The following is a 19,943-nucleotide window of genomic DNA, read 5'->3' on the forward strand; positions in this document are numbered from 1 at the left end:
CCTAACATCGTGTAACTACAGCAAGGGTTATTTTTCCCTATGCATCACCTGGCACTTGTCCATAAGAACATAAGGAATTGCCATAGTGGGTCACACCAAGGGTCTATCATGTCCAGCATCCTGTTTCCAACAGTGCCCTAACTCTAATGCATCATTAGTATCCTTTGAAGATACCTCTCTCCGAACCATGCGCTGCTGAGCGACTGTCGGCTTTCCCCTTTGTTCTAGTTTAAAAGCTGCTCTATCTCCTTTTTAAAGGTTAGTGCCAGCAGTCTGGTTCCACCCTGGTTAAGGTGGAGCCCATCCCTTCGGAAGAGACTCCCCCTTCCCCAAAAGGTTCCCCAGTACCTAACAAAACTGAATCCCTCTTCCCTGCACCATCGTCTCATCCACGCATTGAGACTCCGGAGCTCTGCCTGCCTCTGGGGATCTGCACGAGAATGCTACCCTGGAGGTTCTGGATTTAAGTTTTCTACCTAAGAGCCTAAATTTGGCTTCCAGAACCTCCCTCCCACATTTTCCTATGTTGTTGATGCCCACGTGTACCATGTCAGCCGGCTCCTCCCCAGCACTGTCTAAAATCCCATTTGGTGACACCTGAGGTCCGCCACCTTCACACCAGGCAGGCATGTTACCAGGAGATTCTCGTGCCCACCAGCCACCCAGCTACCTACATTCCTAATAATCGAATCACCAACTATGACGGTCAGTATCCCTGGGGACACATCTTCAGTGCGAGAGGACAATACATCACCTGGAGAGCAGGTCCTTGCTACAGGATCATTTCATGCTCCAGCAGGTTGATGCTCTCTAACCACGATACCTTCCTCCTCCAAGAGAGCACTAGGACTGCAAGACTGGAGTTGGGACTTGGCTACTATGTCTCATCTATAAACCTTCTCCATGTCTACCACTCTAGCCTCCAGAGATCAGACTCGTTCTCTGAGACCCAGGAGCTCTTTGCATCGCATGCACATGTAAAATTTCTCACCAGCGGGTAAAAAATCATACATGTGACAGTCAATGCAGAAGACTGGGAAGCCCCCCTCTTGCTGCTGGACTGCTGCCTTCATCTTAATTTTGTTAAGATCTTAGTTAAGTTTAGGTTGTAAATAAGAGTCCTTAAAATGTATTGGTATATTTATTATTAATCTGTTAGTGACCTGCAATGGGATAATTAAACTCTTGATAAGGCCAGGGCCAATCCTGTGTTTTAGAAAAAAGGTTAATTGATTTTTAATGTGAAAGTCCATAAACAAAAACTTATATTACTTACTCCAAAGCATAAATTAGGATAAATTATGAAACTTCCAATGGCCAGGTGGCTCTCACTCTCATTGGTAGTGTCCCCATGATTATTCCCAGGAGTTCTCATAGAAGCAAGGCCTTAAGCCTAGGAGTAGAGGCTTAGATTTACTCTGTGGAGAAATCTGTTGCCTCCACTGGTTTCTGCACCAAGGAATGAATAAAAAACAAAACAAAACAAAACCCAACAGAGCAAGCAGGCAAAAGCTGGAAGAAAAGGCTAAGAAAACCGAAAAACGAGACAATCTCTCTTGCAAGTCTCAGCCTTTATACCATTAGATGCAGCCACTGCTGATATCATCAAGGCAGAAAGGTACAGAAACACACAAGTACATCCCCACTGTCTTCCACGGAGGTGGCTAAGTGCTGTCCTATATTTAGACTGCAAGTTCTTTACAGATATTAATAGCATGTTTCATAACAATCAATACTCATAACTCCTGCTCTGATTTACTGACCAGATACTCTCTAGTTCCTTTCAGGCTGCTGCACCTATTGACTAACGTTCAATCCCTGCCTTGGTCTGCCCACATTAAGATCAATAACAAGTCCAACATTTGCAAGTTTAAAAAAAGAAGTAGATTTCTTTTTCAGCCTTTAAAGAAAACATGTGGAATTTGACGTGACACCGTCTCTTCTTGGAAGCACCTAAATTGTATGGCTCATAAGATCCAGTCATTAATCCCTAAAGGGATTCTTGCTTCATCTTTTTGTCAAATGATTAACTCTGAGAGACTGACAGGTTAATAATGGATGCGGCAAAGCAGCCCGTTAAAGAAGTGAGCATTAGCAGAACAGTATGCATTTCAAGCTTTTCCGTGGGGAATGACTCTTTCAATTCTGCTCCTTTCAGAGCATTGAATTGTGTGGCTTCATCTTCTGCACTCTGCTAACAAGGTTTCCATCTGACTTACAAACACTTCTTTTTTTTTTTTTCCCACTGCTGTAGCAAACTCCTAATCTGCCTTTTTTGTTTCATTTGCTTTTTCCTGGTCTATTCTGTCAGTATCTTTTGTGATCTGGAAAGTTGCGACAAAAAAAAAAACCCAAAACAAAACGGGTTCACTGGAGGAATGGAGCCTCATTCAAAAAAAAAAAAAATGTTTAATAAAAGAAGAAAGCCGCCAAAGATGTGTTTAAATGGTAAAACATCCCTCTGGAAAAGGAAGAAGAGGATTTCCAAGTCAGGGCACAGCAGGGAGGATTAGAACGGGGGAACAGCATGTCGCTTGGTTTCCTCAACACAAAGGTCAAGTATCCCGCGTGGAAGGACACTCGGTGGCATCAGTCGTATCAGGTGACATCTAGAAATGATAATTGTTTCTTTTGTTCCGGCATGTGAATGACCTTCTGCAAGGGAACAAAAAAGTGAGCTAAGGCCAAAAGGTCATTTGCTATTGTTGTTTTGAAAGAAGTCATTTATATAAGATAATCTAGAAGGAATGCGCTCCGAGGTGTGCTAAGCAGCTTAGGCCTGGCTCAGCCTTTGCTTATGAAGTGCACTGCGGATTCCTGACAAACTCCGGGGACAATGCCTGAGCATCTGGGCAATCTGCAGCCATCCCCATACTCACATCTGGAGCGGCCAAGCACTTAACGTCGGAATCCATCACTTTTGTATGGTCTTTGCTGTAAACCTTGTGAAACTATGTCAAAGAAGTTCCTGCGATCAGCGGGCACCATTTTGGAACCGGGCACTGACAGGGCATGAGCAAGTAAGAATTGCTCCTGCTCTTGGAAGATTGCCCTTTCAAAGGGGTAAGCTTTTGGAGGCAATACAGTGTGGGGGAGGATATCAACCCCAAATTGGGGTTTTGCATGATTTTGGAGGGCAAGGTGATGGGTCTTCACAAAGGGGTATTAAGTTTATATTTTTGACTCATGAGGGGGCATGAGATCTGGGTGTAGAGGCCACTATGGCTATCTGGCACTTATTTATTGATTTAGTGTATTTCTTTAATGCCTTTTCATTGTAGCTCAAGGCGAGTTAGTCAAGCACTGAAGGCATTTCCCTGTCCCTGGAGGGCTCACAATCTAAGTTGGTACCTGAGGCATTGGTGAGTGAAGTGTCTTGCCATGATCACTGGCATTCGGGTAGCGGCAGGGAGGACCTTGCACAAGAGACATGGCTTTGCAGAGCGAGCATATTGTTTTTTCACAGTTCACTTTCCACTGTTCAGGGTACCACATGATGGTCATAGACCAACCCAGATCTCTTGTATTTGTAGATTAAACTAAATATATGTTTAACCAAAGTTATCTTTGATAAATTAATAATTTTCATATATTGACAATCCCTTTACTTTAAGGCTGAAAACTTTAGGGTGAAAATATGTTTTTTGATGCACACAGATGCTGTATGCATTGGAAGGAGTAGATATTTATGATGGCTGAGCATTTTTTAGGGACATATTACTTACTGGGTTAGATATTCAAAAGCCATTTAGATGGATAACTCACAATTTATCCGCCTAATGGTTAATGTGGCATTGACTCGGTTATTTATAGCTGGATAACTACTTATCTGGCTATAATTTAGCCGTGTAAAGATGGGGCGTTTCAAGGTCATTCCGGGCAGCGGCTGAGACATCCAGCTAACCTAGCAGAATATCGGATGTATACAGCCAGGTTAGCCGGATAACTTTACACCTCCTTCCCAACCTTATGTGGCTGGATAACTTGCTACTTATCGGGATATCTTCAAACAACATACGAGCAAGTAGCACTTTTGCTAAAAAGAAAAAAGAAGATTTTAAGAGACCTATGGCTCACTTTATTCTTTCCCCCCACCTAATAATAAAGATGCCCAATCAGGCCTTGCATCTCCTCACCCCACAGCTGTCCCATCCCGCCCCCTCTCTCTTCCTTAGAGCACCCAAGGCCAGGCCTTCCCATCTCACCTGCCCCACAATATAAATTAGTGCCTCTCTGCATCTCCTGAGGCCTAGAAATGCGTGCCAGGAGCGGGGTCTGTATTTACCCGCTCCTGGTGAGGTCCACACAGCTTCTGTCAAGTTGTGTTGGAAGTGTAAACTACGCTCATTTTCAAATAGGCACGTCGGGCGCACATATGCACGTGTATGGCCACTCGCCCAGAGACGCAGCCACTTTATTACATGCTCGTACATATGGTGCATGTTTCAACAAAACCTACGAGGGTGTATATGTGCACCTAATTATAAGCTTGCGTGCATCCAGAAGCGTAAGTCGGCTTACAGATGTGCATCTGAGGGTATTTAATAACAGATGCGCATTCACCCAACAACCATTTTCACCGGTTTGCACACTAGTTTGCCCATTCTAGAGCTAGGTCCTCTTAACCCCCCTGGTTCTTTAGCCTGCACTCCCCCAGATACCTCAGACCCCTGTAAAATATTTTCTGATACTTAACACCTCCTCCATAGCAGAAGTAAAGATACGCGGCTCTGGAGCTGGGCGTGTGCCTAGGTGCATAGGTACCTGTATGTACATCTCTTGGCCCCACACCGGAACACCCATGCCACACTCACCCCCTGTCCCTTTTTTGGCCGATGTGAAACATTCTTGCATCGACATTTGTGTGCTCTTTTGGCCACCTTATAAAATCGGGTGGACACGGGCAAGTGCCAGATGCACGCCTATCTCCCGATTTTGGTGTGCGTCAAGCTTTGTAAATTCTTTAAATGCATCGTTCTCATAGTTGTGTTTTGTTGGAGGTTCGGCTGCTATTGCATCCATGTTTTCAAATATCCTCAAAGGCTTAAGAATCAGCATTATAGAGAGGCCTTCCTTAATGTCATTTTCTTTCTCTAGGAGTCTAGGTCACTTATTAAAAAGGAACTGTGGAAGCTGCTGTTTCTTTTCATTCTGTTTCAAAGGGCCTGACTGACACTTCAGAAAGCATTACACTTGCTCAGCTAACACAAGTGTATTGCGAGTCCTATTTCATAATCTCCTGTATTGGTTTGATTTTGAAATGTGACATTTGTTTGAGAACTGTAGTAAATCTATAAACAAATCTCTATAAATACTGTAAACTGGATGAGGGAAATTACCAATGCAATAACAAAAAAACTATTAAATCGGCTCTTGTTCTATGTTTGTGTCTATTAATGTACTCAAAAATATTACGTACTATTTGCTATTTTTCTACTTGTATTCAAATAAGAAATATCTGTATTTACTAAGTTTTATTTCTACAATCTCATTACTTTAGTCAAGGAGCAGAACAAAAAAATTGCGAAAGTCATAATATCAAAAATTAACATGAACTGAGTCAATATACAAATTTCAATTCATAAACAAGACAGGACAAGTTTAATAAAAATAATTGTAAAATTCAATGTCTCTGTGAGTAAACAATTTGCATAAGTAGTAATATAGTCAGGAAGCATTTTGACAAATAGATAATTCTGCATAATATTTAATAAAACCAAAACTGTTTTTTTTATTGGAACCTCTCTTGGGATGCACTCTCTCTCCTGTTTCATTAGTATCCTTCAAAGATACATTCTTCTGAACCATGCGCTGCTGAGCGACTGTCGGCTTTCCCCTTTGTTCTAGTTTAAAAGCTGCTCTATCTCCTTTTAAAAGGTTAGCGGCAGCAAGCTAGTTCCACCCTGCTTAAGGTGGAACCCATTTCTTTGGAAACGATTCCCCCTTCCCCAAAAGGCTTTGACACAGCAAGTATGTGTGCACTCTCGAGTGTTATACAATAGCATGTAAGAGCGGGCATGCTACAGTACTTATGTGTATACATGCCAGTCTTACAAATGCAACCCCAATATAACTCTCTGAAACTCTTGGTGACAGAGTCAAGATGATGTAGTCATAAAAGTTGCTATTACATATGCCGACTGCTTATTTTTTATCTTCTAGTTCTCTAAACCTTAACTACTCATGATGTAAGCTCCCTTTGCACTAAACCTCCTGCCCAAAACACGCACAGAATACTGTCTAAGAAGGTTGCAGAATATACACTTGTAAATAAATATAAGAGTTTGCAATCTAAGTCTGAGCACCATGAGGATCGGGAACAGATTCTTACGGGATGGTTATTTACATTATCAAATAGCACAAAGTCTAGAGGACATCCCCCAAAACTAACAGGTAGCAGAGTGAACACAAACTTAAGAAAATATTTTTCATTCAGTGCACAATTAAGCTATGTAACTTGTTAGAAAATGTGGTTCAGTTTAAAAAAGTTCTGGACAAGTTTCTGGAGGACAGGATCATAAATTATTATTAACCAGATAGACTTATGTATTCTCACATTGTTCTGTCCCCAGCAGTGGGTACATGTTTGTATCTGTGCAAATTGTAGTTTAACTGTGTTTAGTGCAGCCCTTTCTTCTGAGGATTCTTGATACTGAAAAACTTTTTGTAACCCATGATAAAAGTCTGTGAGCCTTGCCTTTAAGAGGAGCCTTTGCCCTTAAGAGAAGCTCCCTCCCCCCTCCTCTTTCTCTCACTATCGGAAGAGCTTGAATGTCCCTCAATCTAACTTGAGTCTTCCTAGGTGCCTTATAGGCTCAAGAGACTGCCCTTCATGCTCCCCCTGTGTCACATGGTTCTTAGGCTCGCTGCCATTGGACCTTGCCCCCCTGCCCCCAGCTTGTGGAGGTGTTTCCCTTAGCAGCTCTCGGTGAGAGCCCAGTCTTGCCCATGTCAAGACTGGGCTCAGAGTCAGCAGCGCTCTGTAAAACTCCCTGGAATGATCGAGTTGTTACCTTCTTTTTTACTGCCTTCTTCTGAAGACTAAATCAGCCTCATATCCCTCAAGCTCCCTATCTCCACCATAAACTAGCTCCTGCAAATCAAGAGACCTTCTTCTCCCTCCTGCTATCCTGTCTCCAGTTACCAAAGATCTTTACCTTGGGGCTTACATTTGAGATGCAACAATTGTAAGTAGAATCTACTTGTACAATAAATAATTTCAAACTTAAAGAATCTTTGTCTTGAGGACTGATTGGAAAGAAAGTTTATCTGTCTGGATGGCAAACATCTGAGTTTGCCATCCAGACAGATAAACTTTCTTTCCAATCACACTTTCCAATCACTTCTTTCCAATCACACTTCTGGGGGTGGGCAATAGGAAATTAGCCAGGGACCTGTCACTGCTGGAGACAGGACTCTGGGCTCCATGGACCACTGGTCTCACTCAGCATGGCTCTTCTTATGTTCTTATCATGGTGTTCACTTAGAGCAAGTGTAGGGGAGGCAGGCCGAGGAAACAAGAGGGTGAGAGAGATCTGCTGGGCAGATCTACAGACAGGACTCACTCCCTGCCTTACAGGAATCTGAAAACATTGCTACCTTTTAGCTGTGGGGAAATATCGAGAGCAGGAGGTACCATCCCAGGCACAATAGGGGTCTCTTGCTAGGCAGCACTCTGCGCAAGCTTTTCCATAGACATCACAGCGATGCAAGGGGATCTGAGATATTCCGATGGATGAGCCAATGTACAGTTGTTGCTGTAAAAAGACATTTATATAGATATTGATTTAAAAAATCAAACAAAAAGCTTTATACAAAGTTCTTAAGAGACATGTTTTTTTTGTGGTTGTATATGATGATTGTAAGACAACGGGCCAGATTTACAAAGTTTTTTTTTGCTCCATAGAGACAGAATGGGAGAAAAGACAATTAATTAGGCCCATATTTGCTTTAGAATAGTGTAAATTCTATAATCTTACACAAGCAAAATATAGGGAGAAAGTAGGGCCTGCAGTATTGCAATAGGTAGGGAAAATGGATTTATGAGCTGAATCTAGGGTTGTTTCTCTGCTGATACATTTCAGTGTACTCTAAATAATAATAATTCTCATTTACTGTGCAGCCTGGTAATTATTCACTTAGAATCACACTAAACCGAATACTCATGTGATAATTAGCATAAGAATGTTGATCCCTGTCACTTCCCCCATGATGACTAGCCCAATATCAAAGGACTAGTTAGCCTGGGAGAACACCTCCTTCCCCTTTCCATATTCTCCTGCCTACCCACCTCCCACCTCCACACCAGTTCAGAAACAATTTCCCCAGCTCCTTCCCCTAGAACAGCATCAACTTTCTCTGACTCCCTGGACCCTTCTAGGCACTAGAAGACCCTTTTCAAACCTGCCATGATGAGCCAACAGGGGGCAAATGACTTACCTCCTACTAACGTAGCCTCCAATGAAAATCTGGCACAACATGACAGGACTGCACATTTTGAGCCACATGTATGACACATATTTCACAATTTATGGCACCAAATAATTTCTGGAAGACATGTTAGTAGGAGGTAAAAGAATTTCCTGCTACTGGCTCAGCATGCGATGGTGCTTGGAGGGGTCATTCACAGGGAAAGAAGGGTGTCAGGGATCTGGGGGGAGAAAGAACATGTTGTCCGTGGTCATGTCAAGGATCAAGGGGGGGGGGGGGGAATGACAGTAAAGCAGAGTTGCTCATCTATAACAGCTGTTCTACTAGGACAACAGGATATTAGTCCTCACACATGAATGACATTATCAGATGGATCCTGGCACAGAAAACTTATGTCAAAGTGTCTGGAACATGCCCAGCATGCCGTGTCCATGTGGGGTCCCTCTTGAGTCTCGTAACATGGAATTACGATTAAAATAAACAACAGAAGAAACCCAACTCCATGGTGTGGCAGGCAGGTTTCGTTAGGACTAACATCCTGCTATCCTTGGAGAACACGTGCTACAGGTAAGCAACTCTGCTTTCTCCTAGGACAAGCAGGATGGTAGTCCTCACACATGAGTGAATCCCTAGCTACAGGCTTCTCCCCAAAACAAAAGGGGACCAACAAACACAAACCAGGTGCCAACAGGCGCAACAACCACAGTGCTAATAGTAACAACGGGCTTCTGTCCACTCCAGATAGAAGGCTAAGGCTCTCCTGCAATCCAAACTGTGCACTGCTTGTTCACCTTGGTGCGAATGATGCCTGGGAAAGAATGTTGGCAGGACGATTGACTGGTTAAGATGGAAAGCAGTCACCACCTTAGGCAGGAACTTGGGTGCATACACAAGATCACCCTGTCATGATAAAACTTAGTATAAGGTGGATAAGTTACTAAGGCCTGGAGCTCGCTGACTGAGCGCTGAAGTGACCACCACCAAAAATATGACTTTCCAGGTCAGGTACTTCAGATCACAGGAGCACAGCAGCTCAAAGGGAGCTTTCATCAGCTGATCTAGTACCATGTTGAGGTCCCAAGACACAGCCTTAGAGAAGGCTTCAGTTGAAGCATGAAACATACTATAGACTGTACAGAAATGGGCGAACCATCTACACCTTGCTGGTATGCGTCAATTGCACTGAGATGAACTCTAACAGAGTTGGTTTTCAAGCCAGCCTTTGATTGGTATAGGAGGTAGCAAAGCAGTTTTTGGTGGGGCAGAAGAATAGATTTAGGGCCTTCTGTTCACACCACACAGGAAACCTCCTCCATGTTAGTCCGTAGGACTTTCTAGTGAAAAGCTTTTTGGAAGCCACTAGGATATGAGACTCATTCTCAGAGAGATCGCGTGGCTGCTGAATTAACCTCGCAACATCCAAGCTGTGAGCGACAGGGCCTGGAGGTTGGGATGCCACAGCCTGCCCTGATCTTGCGTGATGAGATCTGGGGAAGTCCCCAGACTGATCGGTATCTGGATGGACAACTCATGAAGGAGTGGAAACCAGGTCTGATTGGCTAATGAGGAGCTATGAGGATCATAGTCCCTCGGTCCTCGCGAAGCTTCAAGAGAGTCTTTGTCACCAAAAGAATCAGAGGATATGCATACAGAAGACCCTTGCCCCAATTATGGGCAAAGGCGTCCAAGGCTGGTTCACTGTCTGACCTGCACATGGAGCAGAAATGAGTTACTTTCCTGTTGTAGGGGGACGAGAACAAGTCAATATCTTTATTTCCCTAGAGGTGGAAGATCCGGTTTGCCACCCCCAGTCCAGAGACCACTCATGGGGTCTGAAGGCACGACTCAGTCTGTCCGCTATCATGTTCTCCATTCCAGCCAGATACATGGCCCTGAGTACCATTCCATGGGACAGGTCCCAGGGCCAGATCTGAACTGCTTCCTGACACAGGAGGTATGACCCTGTGCCACCCTGCTTTTTGACATACCACATCACAACTTGGTTATCTGTTTGGATCAGGAACATTTTTTTGGACAGCCGATGTCTGAAAGCCCACAGCACATACTTTATTGCCCGGAACTCCAGGAAGTTGATTTGACACTGTGCTTCCTCGGTGGACCATAGGCCCTGGGTGTGGAGCCCCTCTACATGAGCTCCCCAGCCTAAGGTAGATGCATCAGTGGTTAGGAGAATTTGGGTAGGGTGATTTTGGAAAGATATTCCCCGTTCCAAATTTGAGAGAATCCGCCACCAGGACAAAGAGTCCCGGAGAGATGGAGTGACTCAGATGCAAACCTGGAGGCTCTGTGTGGCCTGGCACCACTGTGACCTCAGGGTCCATTGAGCTCTGTGCATGTGCAAGTGTGCCAAGGGAGTAACATGGATGGTTGCGGCCATGTGGCCCAAAAGCCTCAACATGTTTTAAACAGAAACCTGCAGGCTCTGTTGAATCACCGCTGCTATGGATGCCAAGGTGACCACCCTGAATTGCAGGACTCCTATAAAGTCCAATAGAGGTGATGGGCTGAGATGGATCTTTGAGTAATTGATGATGAACCCTAGTGACTCCAACACCCAGGTGATCCAATGCATGGACCAATTGGCCCTTGTCTGAGAGGCGCTCTTGACCAGCCAATCGTTCAAGTAAGGGAAACATGCACTCCCAGCCTGTGGAGGTGCACCCCTACCATAGCCAGGCATTTTGTAAAGACAAGTGGGGCCAATGCAAGCCCGAATGGCAATACTCTGTACAGGAAGTGCTGTTGTCTCACCACAAATCTGAGATACTTCCTGTGACTTGGGAAGATATTGATGTTCCTTTAAACTGAGGGAACATAGCCAGTCTCCTTTTTGAAGGAGGGGAATCAGGGTGCCCAGGGAAACCATCTTGAACTTTTATTTTTTGAGAAACGTGTTCAAAGCCCTCAGGTCTAGGATGGGATTGAGCCCCGCTGTTCTCTTTGGAATCTGGAAGTACCAGGAGTAGAATCCGTGCCTCCTTTGCCTTGGTAGGACAGGTTTGACTGCTCTGGTCATTAAGAGGGTGGAGAGCTCTCTTAACAGTATCTCCTGATGTGCTTTTGGCCCCCAAAATGGGAACAGAGGAAAATTTGGCAGGACACTGAACAGGTTCATTGGTACCCTTAATGGATGATGGATAGAACCCACTGGTCTGAGGTCATAGTCTGGGTAAACAAATAAGCATGGGTGTAGCTTGCTTGTTAAGGCGGTTACTACCCCAAACCAATTAAGCTTGATAGTTCACTTTCAATGCATATCCAGGTTAGCTCTATGCTTCAACGGCAGGGGGGAATGAAGAAAAGAGGATTCATATTCAGACAACAACCAACAAGGACTGAATTACACAGGCTGGGTAAACAAATAAGCTTGGGAGTAGCTTGCTTATTGCGGTGGTTACTACCCCTAACCAATTAAGCTTGATACTTCACTTAGATGCAGCTCCAGCACTGCTCTCTACATCAATGGCAGGGGTGGAAGGTAAATAGAACCAAAAAGTAACTAATAAGGACCAAGAGTAACAGATAAGTATGAGAAAAAATAAGTGTGAAACTTGCTGGGGAGACTGGATGGGCCATTTGGTCTTCTTCTGCCATCATTTCAATGTTTCTATGTCATACTGGACCACCAATCCTCAAAGAACCATAGCCTGCCCCCGACCAGGGGGCCAGAGTCTTGGGTCCAGGTGGCTGGCTCATGCTCCTTATGATCCAATCAAAACCCCGTCCTGGGATTTGACTGGGGTGCCGGCTGGGGCTTAGGAGCACTCTGCTGCCTGGGATGGCTGCAGGAGCTCATTCTCTGCGAATGGGAGTGAGGGGGGCTGGAGGATAATACTTCCTCTGGTGGGAGAAAAGACTTCCTCTGACCCTGTCTCGCAGATCTCCTGCCTGAGGAGGGAGGGTCTGAAGTGCTAGTGGTGATCCTGTAACTGAGCCACCGCGTCCCTCACTTTATTCTCTGAAGAGATTCTCTCCTGTACACGGCAAGTTAACAATTCTCTCCCGTACTTCCAGTCGGAGATCCAAGGCCTGCAGCCATGCAATTCTTGGGTGCCGATTCACACTGCAGAGACTCTCGATGCTGTCTTGAAAGCATTGTAGGTTGAACAAACCTGGTGTTTTCCACACTCCAGGCCCTGACGCACCAGCGATAGGAAGGTGTCTTACTGCTGAGGCGGCCACTCGGCCACCTCCTTCCAGGGATTGCGCAAGAATTGGCTCATGTAGAGGTGATAGGTGTATAGTGTGTTAATGAATCGCCATTAGCACGTGTTAAGCACGTTAAGTGTAACATGCCTACGATGGGCATGCAGATAGGAGGTTAAATGCTGCTGTGACGATATGATTCTCTCTAAATGGTGCTAGTGAGCAGAGGAATCATACCCACAGAAATGTAAAGTACATTTCCCATCTAAGGAACTTTTGGGTTTCTATTCTGAGAAATTTGGAAGTATGCAAAACGTTAAGCAGAGGATTAAATAAAGTACATTCCTTGATTAAAACCAAATATCTTTTTTGCACCATCAAAAAAACAACTATGGGCTGCATCCCCCTCTGAGATTTAACCCTTTGTGCAGCTCCGGAGGTTTTCAGAATGGAAAGCCGTCCTTTTTGCAGAACCCTGAATTCTGAGGTTCAGGGTTTGTGGGGCCTTTTGTTCCACAAATTGTTTCTGACTCTTTATAATACACCCTCCTTGTCTTCATGCCCTATAGAGATATCTTTAAAGTCTGAGAACCGGAACGATGAATCTGTTTTAGGATGCACCTTGACTAATTAGTGTTTCCATTCTCTTCTGACCCCATGAAAGTTCCTCAGATTCTTTCACTCTCATTCTCCCAAACGGTACAGGATCCTGTACCAAGCATGCTGTTGGGGTTAAATAATCTGTGTGTTTATGCTGATTCTCTACAGTTAAATATCCGTCTAACCAAATTTGGTTGCGGAAGGAAATAGTCATCAAACTTTGATTTGACTTCCAGCAAGACACTTTTAGCTTGAGTAAAAGTGCGGGAGGGAGTTATTAGAGTTAAGTGGTTTACTTTTTTCTTCACATCTTAGATCATGGAAATCAGATTAACACAAGGCATCTATGAAAACAGCTTCTGACATAATCCAGAGTTTATGGGTTTGGGTGGTTACACTTCTCATTTCGTCTCCATTTCTGTGGATCCATAAAGTCAAGAGGCCGCCAATGAAGTGTGGGAGACTCGCCAGAATGATGGCTACTGCCTGGAGACAATACCTTTATTCAATAAACATACACATGGTTACTGTGACTCCAACATCGCTCTAAGCTTCAACAGCAAGAGGAAATGTGGAAAAAAGGATTTGCACTCACAAAGACGGAAGTAGCTGGCTTGTTACGGCGGTTACTACCCCAAACCAAATAAGCCTGATACTTCACTTTCAATGCATATCTAGCATAGTTCTCTGCTTCAACGGCAGGGGAGAAGAAAAACTGATACTTCACACATCCAGCAGAGCTCTCCGCTTCAACGGCAGGGGAGAAGAAAAAAAAGGGTTCGCACTCACAAAGCGGGGAGTAGCTGGCTTGTTACGGTGGTTACTACCCCAAACCAAATGTGCCTGATACTTCACTTTCGATGTATATCCAGCATAGCTCTCTGCTTCAACGGCAGGGGAGAAGAATAACAACCAATAAGGGCTGTATAACATAGTCTGGGAAAAAACAGATGAGCATGGGTGTAGCTTGCTTATTGCGGCGGTTACTACCCCTACTACCCCTAACTAATCAAGCTAGATATTTCACTTGGATGCAGCTCCATCACTGCTCTCTACATTAATGGTGGGGGAGGAAGGGAAATAGAACCAAGAGCTAAGAGAAATAGATAAGTATGAGAGAAAAAATGTGTGAAGCTTGCTCGGCAGACTGGATGGGCCATTTGGTCTTCTTCTGCCGTCATTTCTGTTTCTATGTTTCTATATCTTAATGGCAATGCATGCGCTTAAATGGTGCTAACGCCAGGGAAATTGGTCTTGTTCATATAATAAGAAGCAGTAATGGTGCCAAAAAGCTGCCTTGGATATACCAAGCCCAGTAAACACAATTTAGAACTCTTGCATACTTGCTTTGTGGAAATCTCCATTGCAGAAATAGCTGTGAGGTCCTAGAATGAAACAAAGGGAGAGAGAGAGAAAAATAAAATTGCTTTACTAAAACTCAATCAGTAGTATTGCTACTAATTAAAGACTTCTGTGATAACATGTACAACACTGTCAGCTCTAGTTTAGTTTATAGAGGGCTAAAATCTGTGGGTTGAAAGTGCAGGGAGAGAATAACTTTCAAACGACTGTGCGCGATAGCATGTAGACGCGTATATGGCAGGTTCATATATCTGCGTGCATCAGATAAGTGCATATTATAAAATAAGTATCTTTACCTCACCACACACGCGTGCATGTATGCTTTTGCATGAATACTTTCAGCACATGGAAAGCAAGTACATCAATGCATTGCACGCACATACTTCTCCTACCTATATTAAAAATAGAGGTAATTTTCAAAAGGACTTCCATGCGTAAATGCAACTGCTATTGTAGCAATTTTCAAAAGCCATTTACTCCAGTAAAGTGCAGTGCACAAGTAAATCCTATGGACAATTCAATGGCATATACTGTAGCAATTTTCAAAAGCCACTTACTCAAATAAAGTACATTTATTGGAGTAAAACCCAGTTTTACTCCAATAAATGTTTTGTAAAATCAAGCACTATGGGGGTAATTTTCAAAGGAGTTACGTGCATAAATGTAACTACTATTGTAGCAATTTTCAAAAGCCATTTACTCACGTAAAGTGCACTTATGCGAGTAAATCCTATGGACGATTCAATGGCATATACTGTAGCAATTTTCAAAAGCCCACTTACTCGAGTAAAGTGCATTTACATGCGTAAAACCCAATTTTACTTCAATAAATGTTTTGTAAAATTAAGCCCTATATGTGTATATTTTACATGAGAAAATAAAGTAGAATTTACATAAATTAGTATATTTTAAAACATGCGTGTGTAATTGAAATTGCCAGTTTTACCAATTACTCCACCAGTTCACCCAGTCCTTCTCCTGGTCCTTCAGCGTGAACTGCCCCCAATTCACCCAGATCTCCCATCCAGTGAGTACTACACAATAAACACGTTTAATATCTCTTACGTCAGGTAATTAGCAGGTGTAACAATACGCAAGGTGCGAAAGCTACACGTCTTTTAAAATAGTCACTTACATGCAAAATGCTGGCCCCAGACCACTCTCTTTTGAATGCGTATAAACATGTACATTTGATGTTGATAAAATAGCATGTATGAAAGTATGCTACTTATGCGTATAAAAGCTAATTTTTATGTGCATAGCTCTTTGGAAATTCACCCCACAGATTTTAGCTTGACCGTTCAAAGCAGATTTATGCATACAAGTCCATTTGGAAAATTCCCGTGTCCGCAGAACATCACACACATGTGCATAGAGGAGTAAGGTTATGCTTGTAGATTTGCATGCATGGTTTCAGAACGCGGAAGTAAACAAGTAAAATGTTCTCTCCTCCGCCCCAACTGCATGCCCTGGAGCACCTACTCAAAGGTGGGCGAAAAGGACACATTTAATCGAGTTACATTCATACATTTCCCTGAACAACTCCTCAGACAATTTTCAAAGCTGATTTATTTATTTATTTATTTATTTATTTTGAACTTTTATATACAGACATTCATGTAGAGAAATTACTCACTTAAGGTAAATTTTAAGACCTGAGCGGGGGCGTCTACGTGCACGCGGTTCCCGGCGTGCGCACAAAGACGAGCCGATTTCATAACATGCGTGGGTTGATGCGCACGTGTTATAAAATCCACTACCCACAGGCACACGCCTGCCCAGTTTTACATCTCTGTGCGCATGTGCACCCAAGGGTCAACACATGCGCGTAAGGGGGAGAGCATTTAATAAGATGCGCGCGACGTTGTGATGGGACCTTTCCCCAATTCCCTCCCAGTCTGCTCCAATAAAGGGAACTTCCTAAACCCCCTAGTTAATCTGCCTCCCTTTACCCCTAAAACTCTGCTAACTTCGTTTTTTTATGTTTTGATACTTGCGTGCTCTCAGGAGCAGTAGCAGGTTGCGCGGGCTCTTGAGAGTGGAAGAGCGTGTAATCGCGCCTTGAAGAAAGATAACACCTTTGCATTTTGTTCTAGCTATCGTGGTATACCGACTGATTGAAAGGAGAATGTCCCCTGAGGAAAGGTCCCGTTGCGGACCAGAAACGTGGCTACGTCGGGTTGTTCAACATTACCAGATAAGTCGGGACATTGAAAGTATTCTTGAAATATAAAGTTGGGTGATACAATTTAACACGTAAAAAAAGAAAAAAAGTGGCACAAAAAAAAACGTATGCAGTTTTACCTTTGATGCATAGAATCAAAAAAACGTAAGGTGGAGGAGGTTTGGTTTATGATTATACATGCAAACTTGAGTATACCATTTCATGGTTTAAAACTCTGATATATGAAACCCTTCCTCTACTTTTAAAACATTTTTTTTTATTAAAGCAGGTAGGCTACAAGAGTTGTATCATACTCTGTAACCTCCTTCAAAGATTTTTTTCATTCAAGTGATGACTCATTTTTTGAGCGGAGAAGAGAATTTTTATTATAATTGAAAAAAATGATTCTATTGGGGTATTAATTAGTATATTCGATTTGTCACTACTTAGGTAAAGCACTACTTTTACATTCATCTCCATCAGCATGTTCTGCTCCATCAGCACTGGATCACAACGGCAGAAAAGGATGACACTGTACAAACATCAGTTTATTCTACAACAATTCAGGGTTTTCCATAGCAAAGGCTGCAAACAATGGGAGCATTAAACTATCACTGCATTAGGAAACCAGCCCGCCACATGGACCTGCTTCCTTTGTGTTGGGAGTCAGTTGAGCCGCGAGATGACTGAGGGATAAAAGGTGCTCAGAGACAAGGAAACGGCTGAAAGACTGAATGAATTCCTTGCCTCAATGTTCACTGAGGAAGATTTGGGAACACCATACGAACCCTGAATCATTCTTTAATGGCGATGATTCTGAGTAGCCAAAACAAATTCACTTAGCACAATTTTATTTATTATAAATGAACTATAGATATTTTAAATAAAATAAATTTAAATAAATCTCTGGTAATGCAGGGTGGAATGAGAAACTGAAGGCATCCACCTCAGAGTACTAAAAAATGCTCAAATCTGAAATTGCAAATCTGTTGCTAGCAATCTGTAAGCTATCATTTAAAACAGTCCTAATATCTGAAGCCTGCAGGATGGCCAATACGATGCCAATTTCTGCAAAGGACTCTAGGGACAGTCCAGGAAAGTATAGACTGGTGAGCCTGACTTTAGTGCCAGGCAAAATGTAAGAAGTTATTCATTAAAACATAAATCAATGGCCACACACATATTCGTGGGGAACAGTAACCATGGTTTTAACAAAGGGAAGTCTTGCCTTACCAATCTTTTCGATTTGTTGAAGTTGTAAATAAACTTGTAGATAAAGGTGAGCCGCGTTTGGAGTTTGGGAAGGCATTTTACAAAACTCGGATAGATACCTCAGAGAACTACAAATTCATGGGATAGAAGGCAATGTACTATTGTGGACTGGTAACAGTAAGAAAGAGGGTAGGATTAAATGGTCAGTTTTCCAAATGGAGAAAGGTCATTAGTGGAGTGCCACAAGGACCTGTGCTGTATAACATATTCATAATTCGCCTTGAAAAGAGAACGATCATAGCTGAAGATGATACAAAAATATTCACTAAACAGTAGCTGATTGTGAAGAACTGAGGAAAGTGATGGAATTTAATGTGGAAACGTGACAAACGTACATAAAAGTAATTCCAACCACAAGCATAGAGTGCTTGGCTCTGTATTGGGAGTTACCATCCAAGAAAAGGACATTAGAAGCTCCGTAACCAATCCATTGAAATCCTCAGTTCAGCGTGTGACGGCAGTAAGAAAAGCAAACAGAATGTTTGACTGTTCCCAAAAAAGGGATGGAGAATAAAATGGAAAAGTCATATTGCCTCTGTATACATCCATGGTGTGACGATACCTTGAATACTGTGTGCAGTTCTGGCCGCCTTATCTCAAAAAAAGACATAACAGAACTAGAACAGGTGCAAAGGAGGACGACAGAAAGATAAAGGGGATGGAATGACTCCCCTATGATGGTTACACAGCTCAGAAACGAGACGGCTGAGAGGGACAGGAGAGAAGTTTATAAAATCACAAGGGGGATAGAACAAGTAAAGAACAAGTATTTACCCTTTCAAATAATACTTAAACAAGGGGATATACCTTATAACTTAAGAACCAGCAGATATAAAAGAAATAATAGAAAGTGCTTTTTTACTCAGCAGCCAACCAAGCTGTGAAATCTGTTGCCAGATAATGTGGTCAAGGTAACCTCTTTTAAACCCCATAGAGGTGTTTAAAAGAGGTTTGGCTAAGTTCTTGGAAGAAAAGTCCATAAAACATTATTAGCCAGAGAGACTTAAGAAAGCTATTGCTGCTATCCCTGGGAGCTAATAACAGGAATTAGATCTACTTTATGGGATGTGCCAGGTTCCTGTGACCTGGATTAGCCACTATTGGAAGTGGATGCTGGGCTTGATAAACCTTGATCTGACCCAGCATGACATTTTTTATGTTTTTATGCACTGATAAGTATAAATAAGGTTAACAAAGAAGTTGTAGGTGGTAACCATTTTTGGGGGCTAATTACAGGGTCATTCTTAAAACTACTATAATTTTCACACAGTACCCACATGGGAATGAGAGAGAGAGAGAGAGAGAGAGAGAGAGAGAGAGAGAGAGAGAGAGAGAGAGAGAGAGAGAGACTCTTTATAAGGCCCTTCTTAGTAGTCAACTATTTATATCACTATCGGAGGGCCCAGCTACAACTCGAGGTGAGGTTTAGGTAGTGGTGTAGGGTTCTGGGGCCAGTTTTACATTGCAGAATGAGATGTACAAACAGCACATTACACCTCAATGAAGATTTGAAATCATTTGGAGTGAGGAAAGTCAGACTAAGATGAGATTACTTCAGTGTTCTCTCGTCCTAGCTTGATAGTACCCTGGTAGAGAGACCATCAAGCAAGGGCGAGAGAACATTGTAGAAATCTCATCTTTGGGTGACTTTTCTCACTCCAAATGACATAAAATCTTCACTGAGGTGTACTGTGCTGTTCATACAGCCCACTGTGCATGTAAATCTGGTCCCAGAACCCTACATCAGTACTAGATGGCCCCTCCTATAGTGATATAAATAGTTGACTACTATGAAGGCCTTATAAAGTGGTGTTCTCTCTCTCTCTCTCACTCATGAAAATTATAGCATTTTGATGAATCTAGGGGTTATTTATTTACCTTTTCAAAAAAGACCAAAGAAAGGTACAGCCACAAAGTAACATAAAAGTAAAACGCACATCAGAAAAGT

The 19,943-nt window shown here is 42.9% G+C and overlaps 1 protein-coding gene across 3 annotated transcripts in view; it reads right to left on the reverse strand.

Annotated features, from left to right (window-relative positions):
* SEMA3A (semaphorin 3A) overlaps positions 1–19,943 on the reverse strand; it is a 461,793-nt gene that overhangs the window by 41,594 nt on the left and 400,256 nt on the right. For all 3 annotated transcript variants that reach the window (XM_029615640.1, XM_029615639.1, XM_029615641.1), the window contains 2 exons: positions 14,541–14,582; positions 7,600–7,757 (listed from right to left, as the gene is read on the reverse strand). In XM_029615640.1, the coding sequence (XP_029471500.1) occupies positions 7,600–7,757; positions 14,541–14,582 (200 nt within the window). The remainder of the gene's footprint in view (positions 1–7,599; positions 7,758–14,540; positions 14,583–19,943) is intronic.

The sequence above is a fragment of the Rhinatrema bivittatum genome, chromosome 9 (genome assembly GCF_901001135.1).
Source record: "Rhinatrema bivittatum chromosome 9, aRhiBiv1.1, whole genome shotgun sequence".
Lineage (NCBI taxonomy): Eukaryota > Metazoa > Chordata > Amphibia > Gymnophiona > Rhinatrematidae > Rhinatrema > Rhinatrema bivittatum.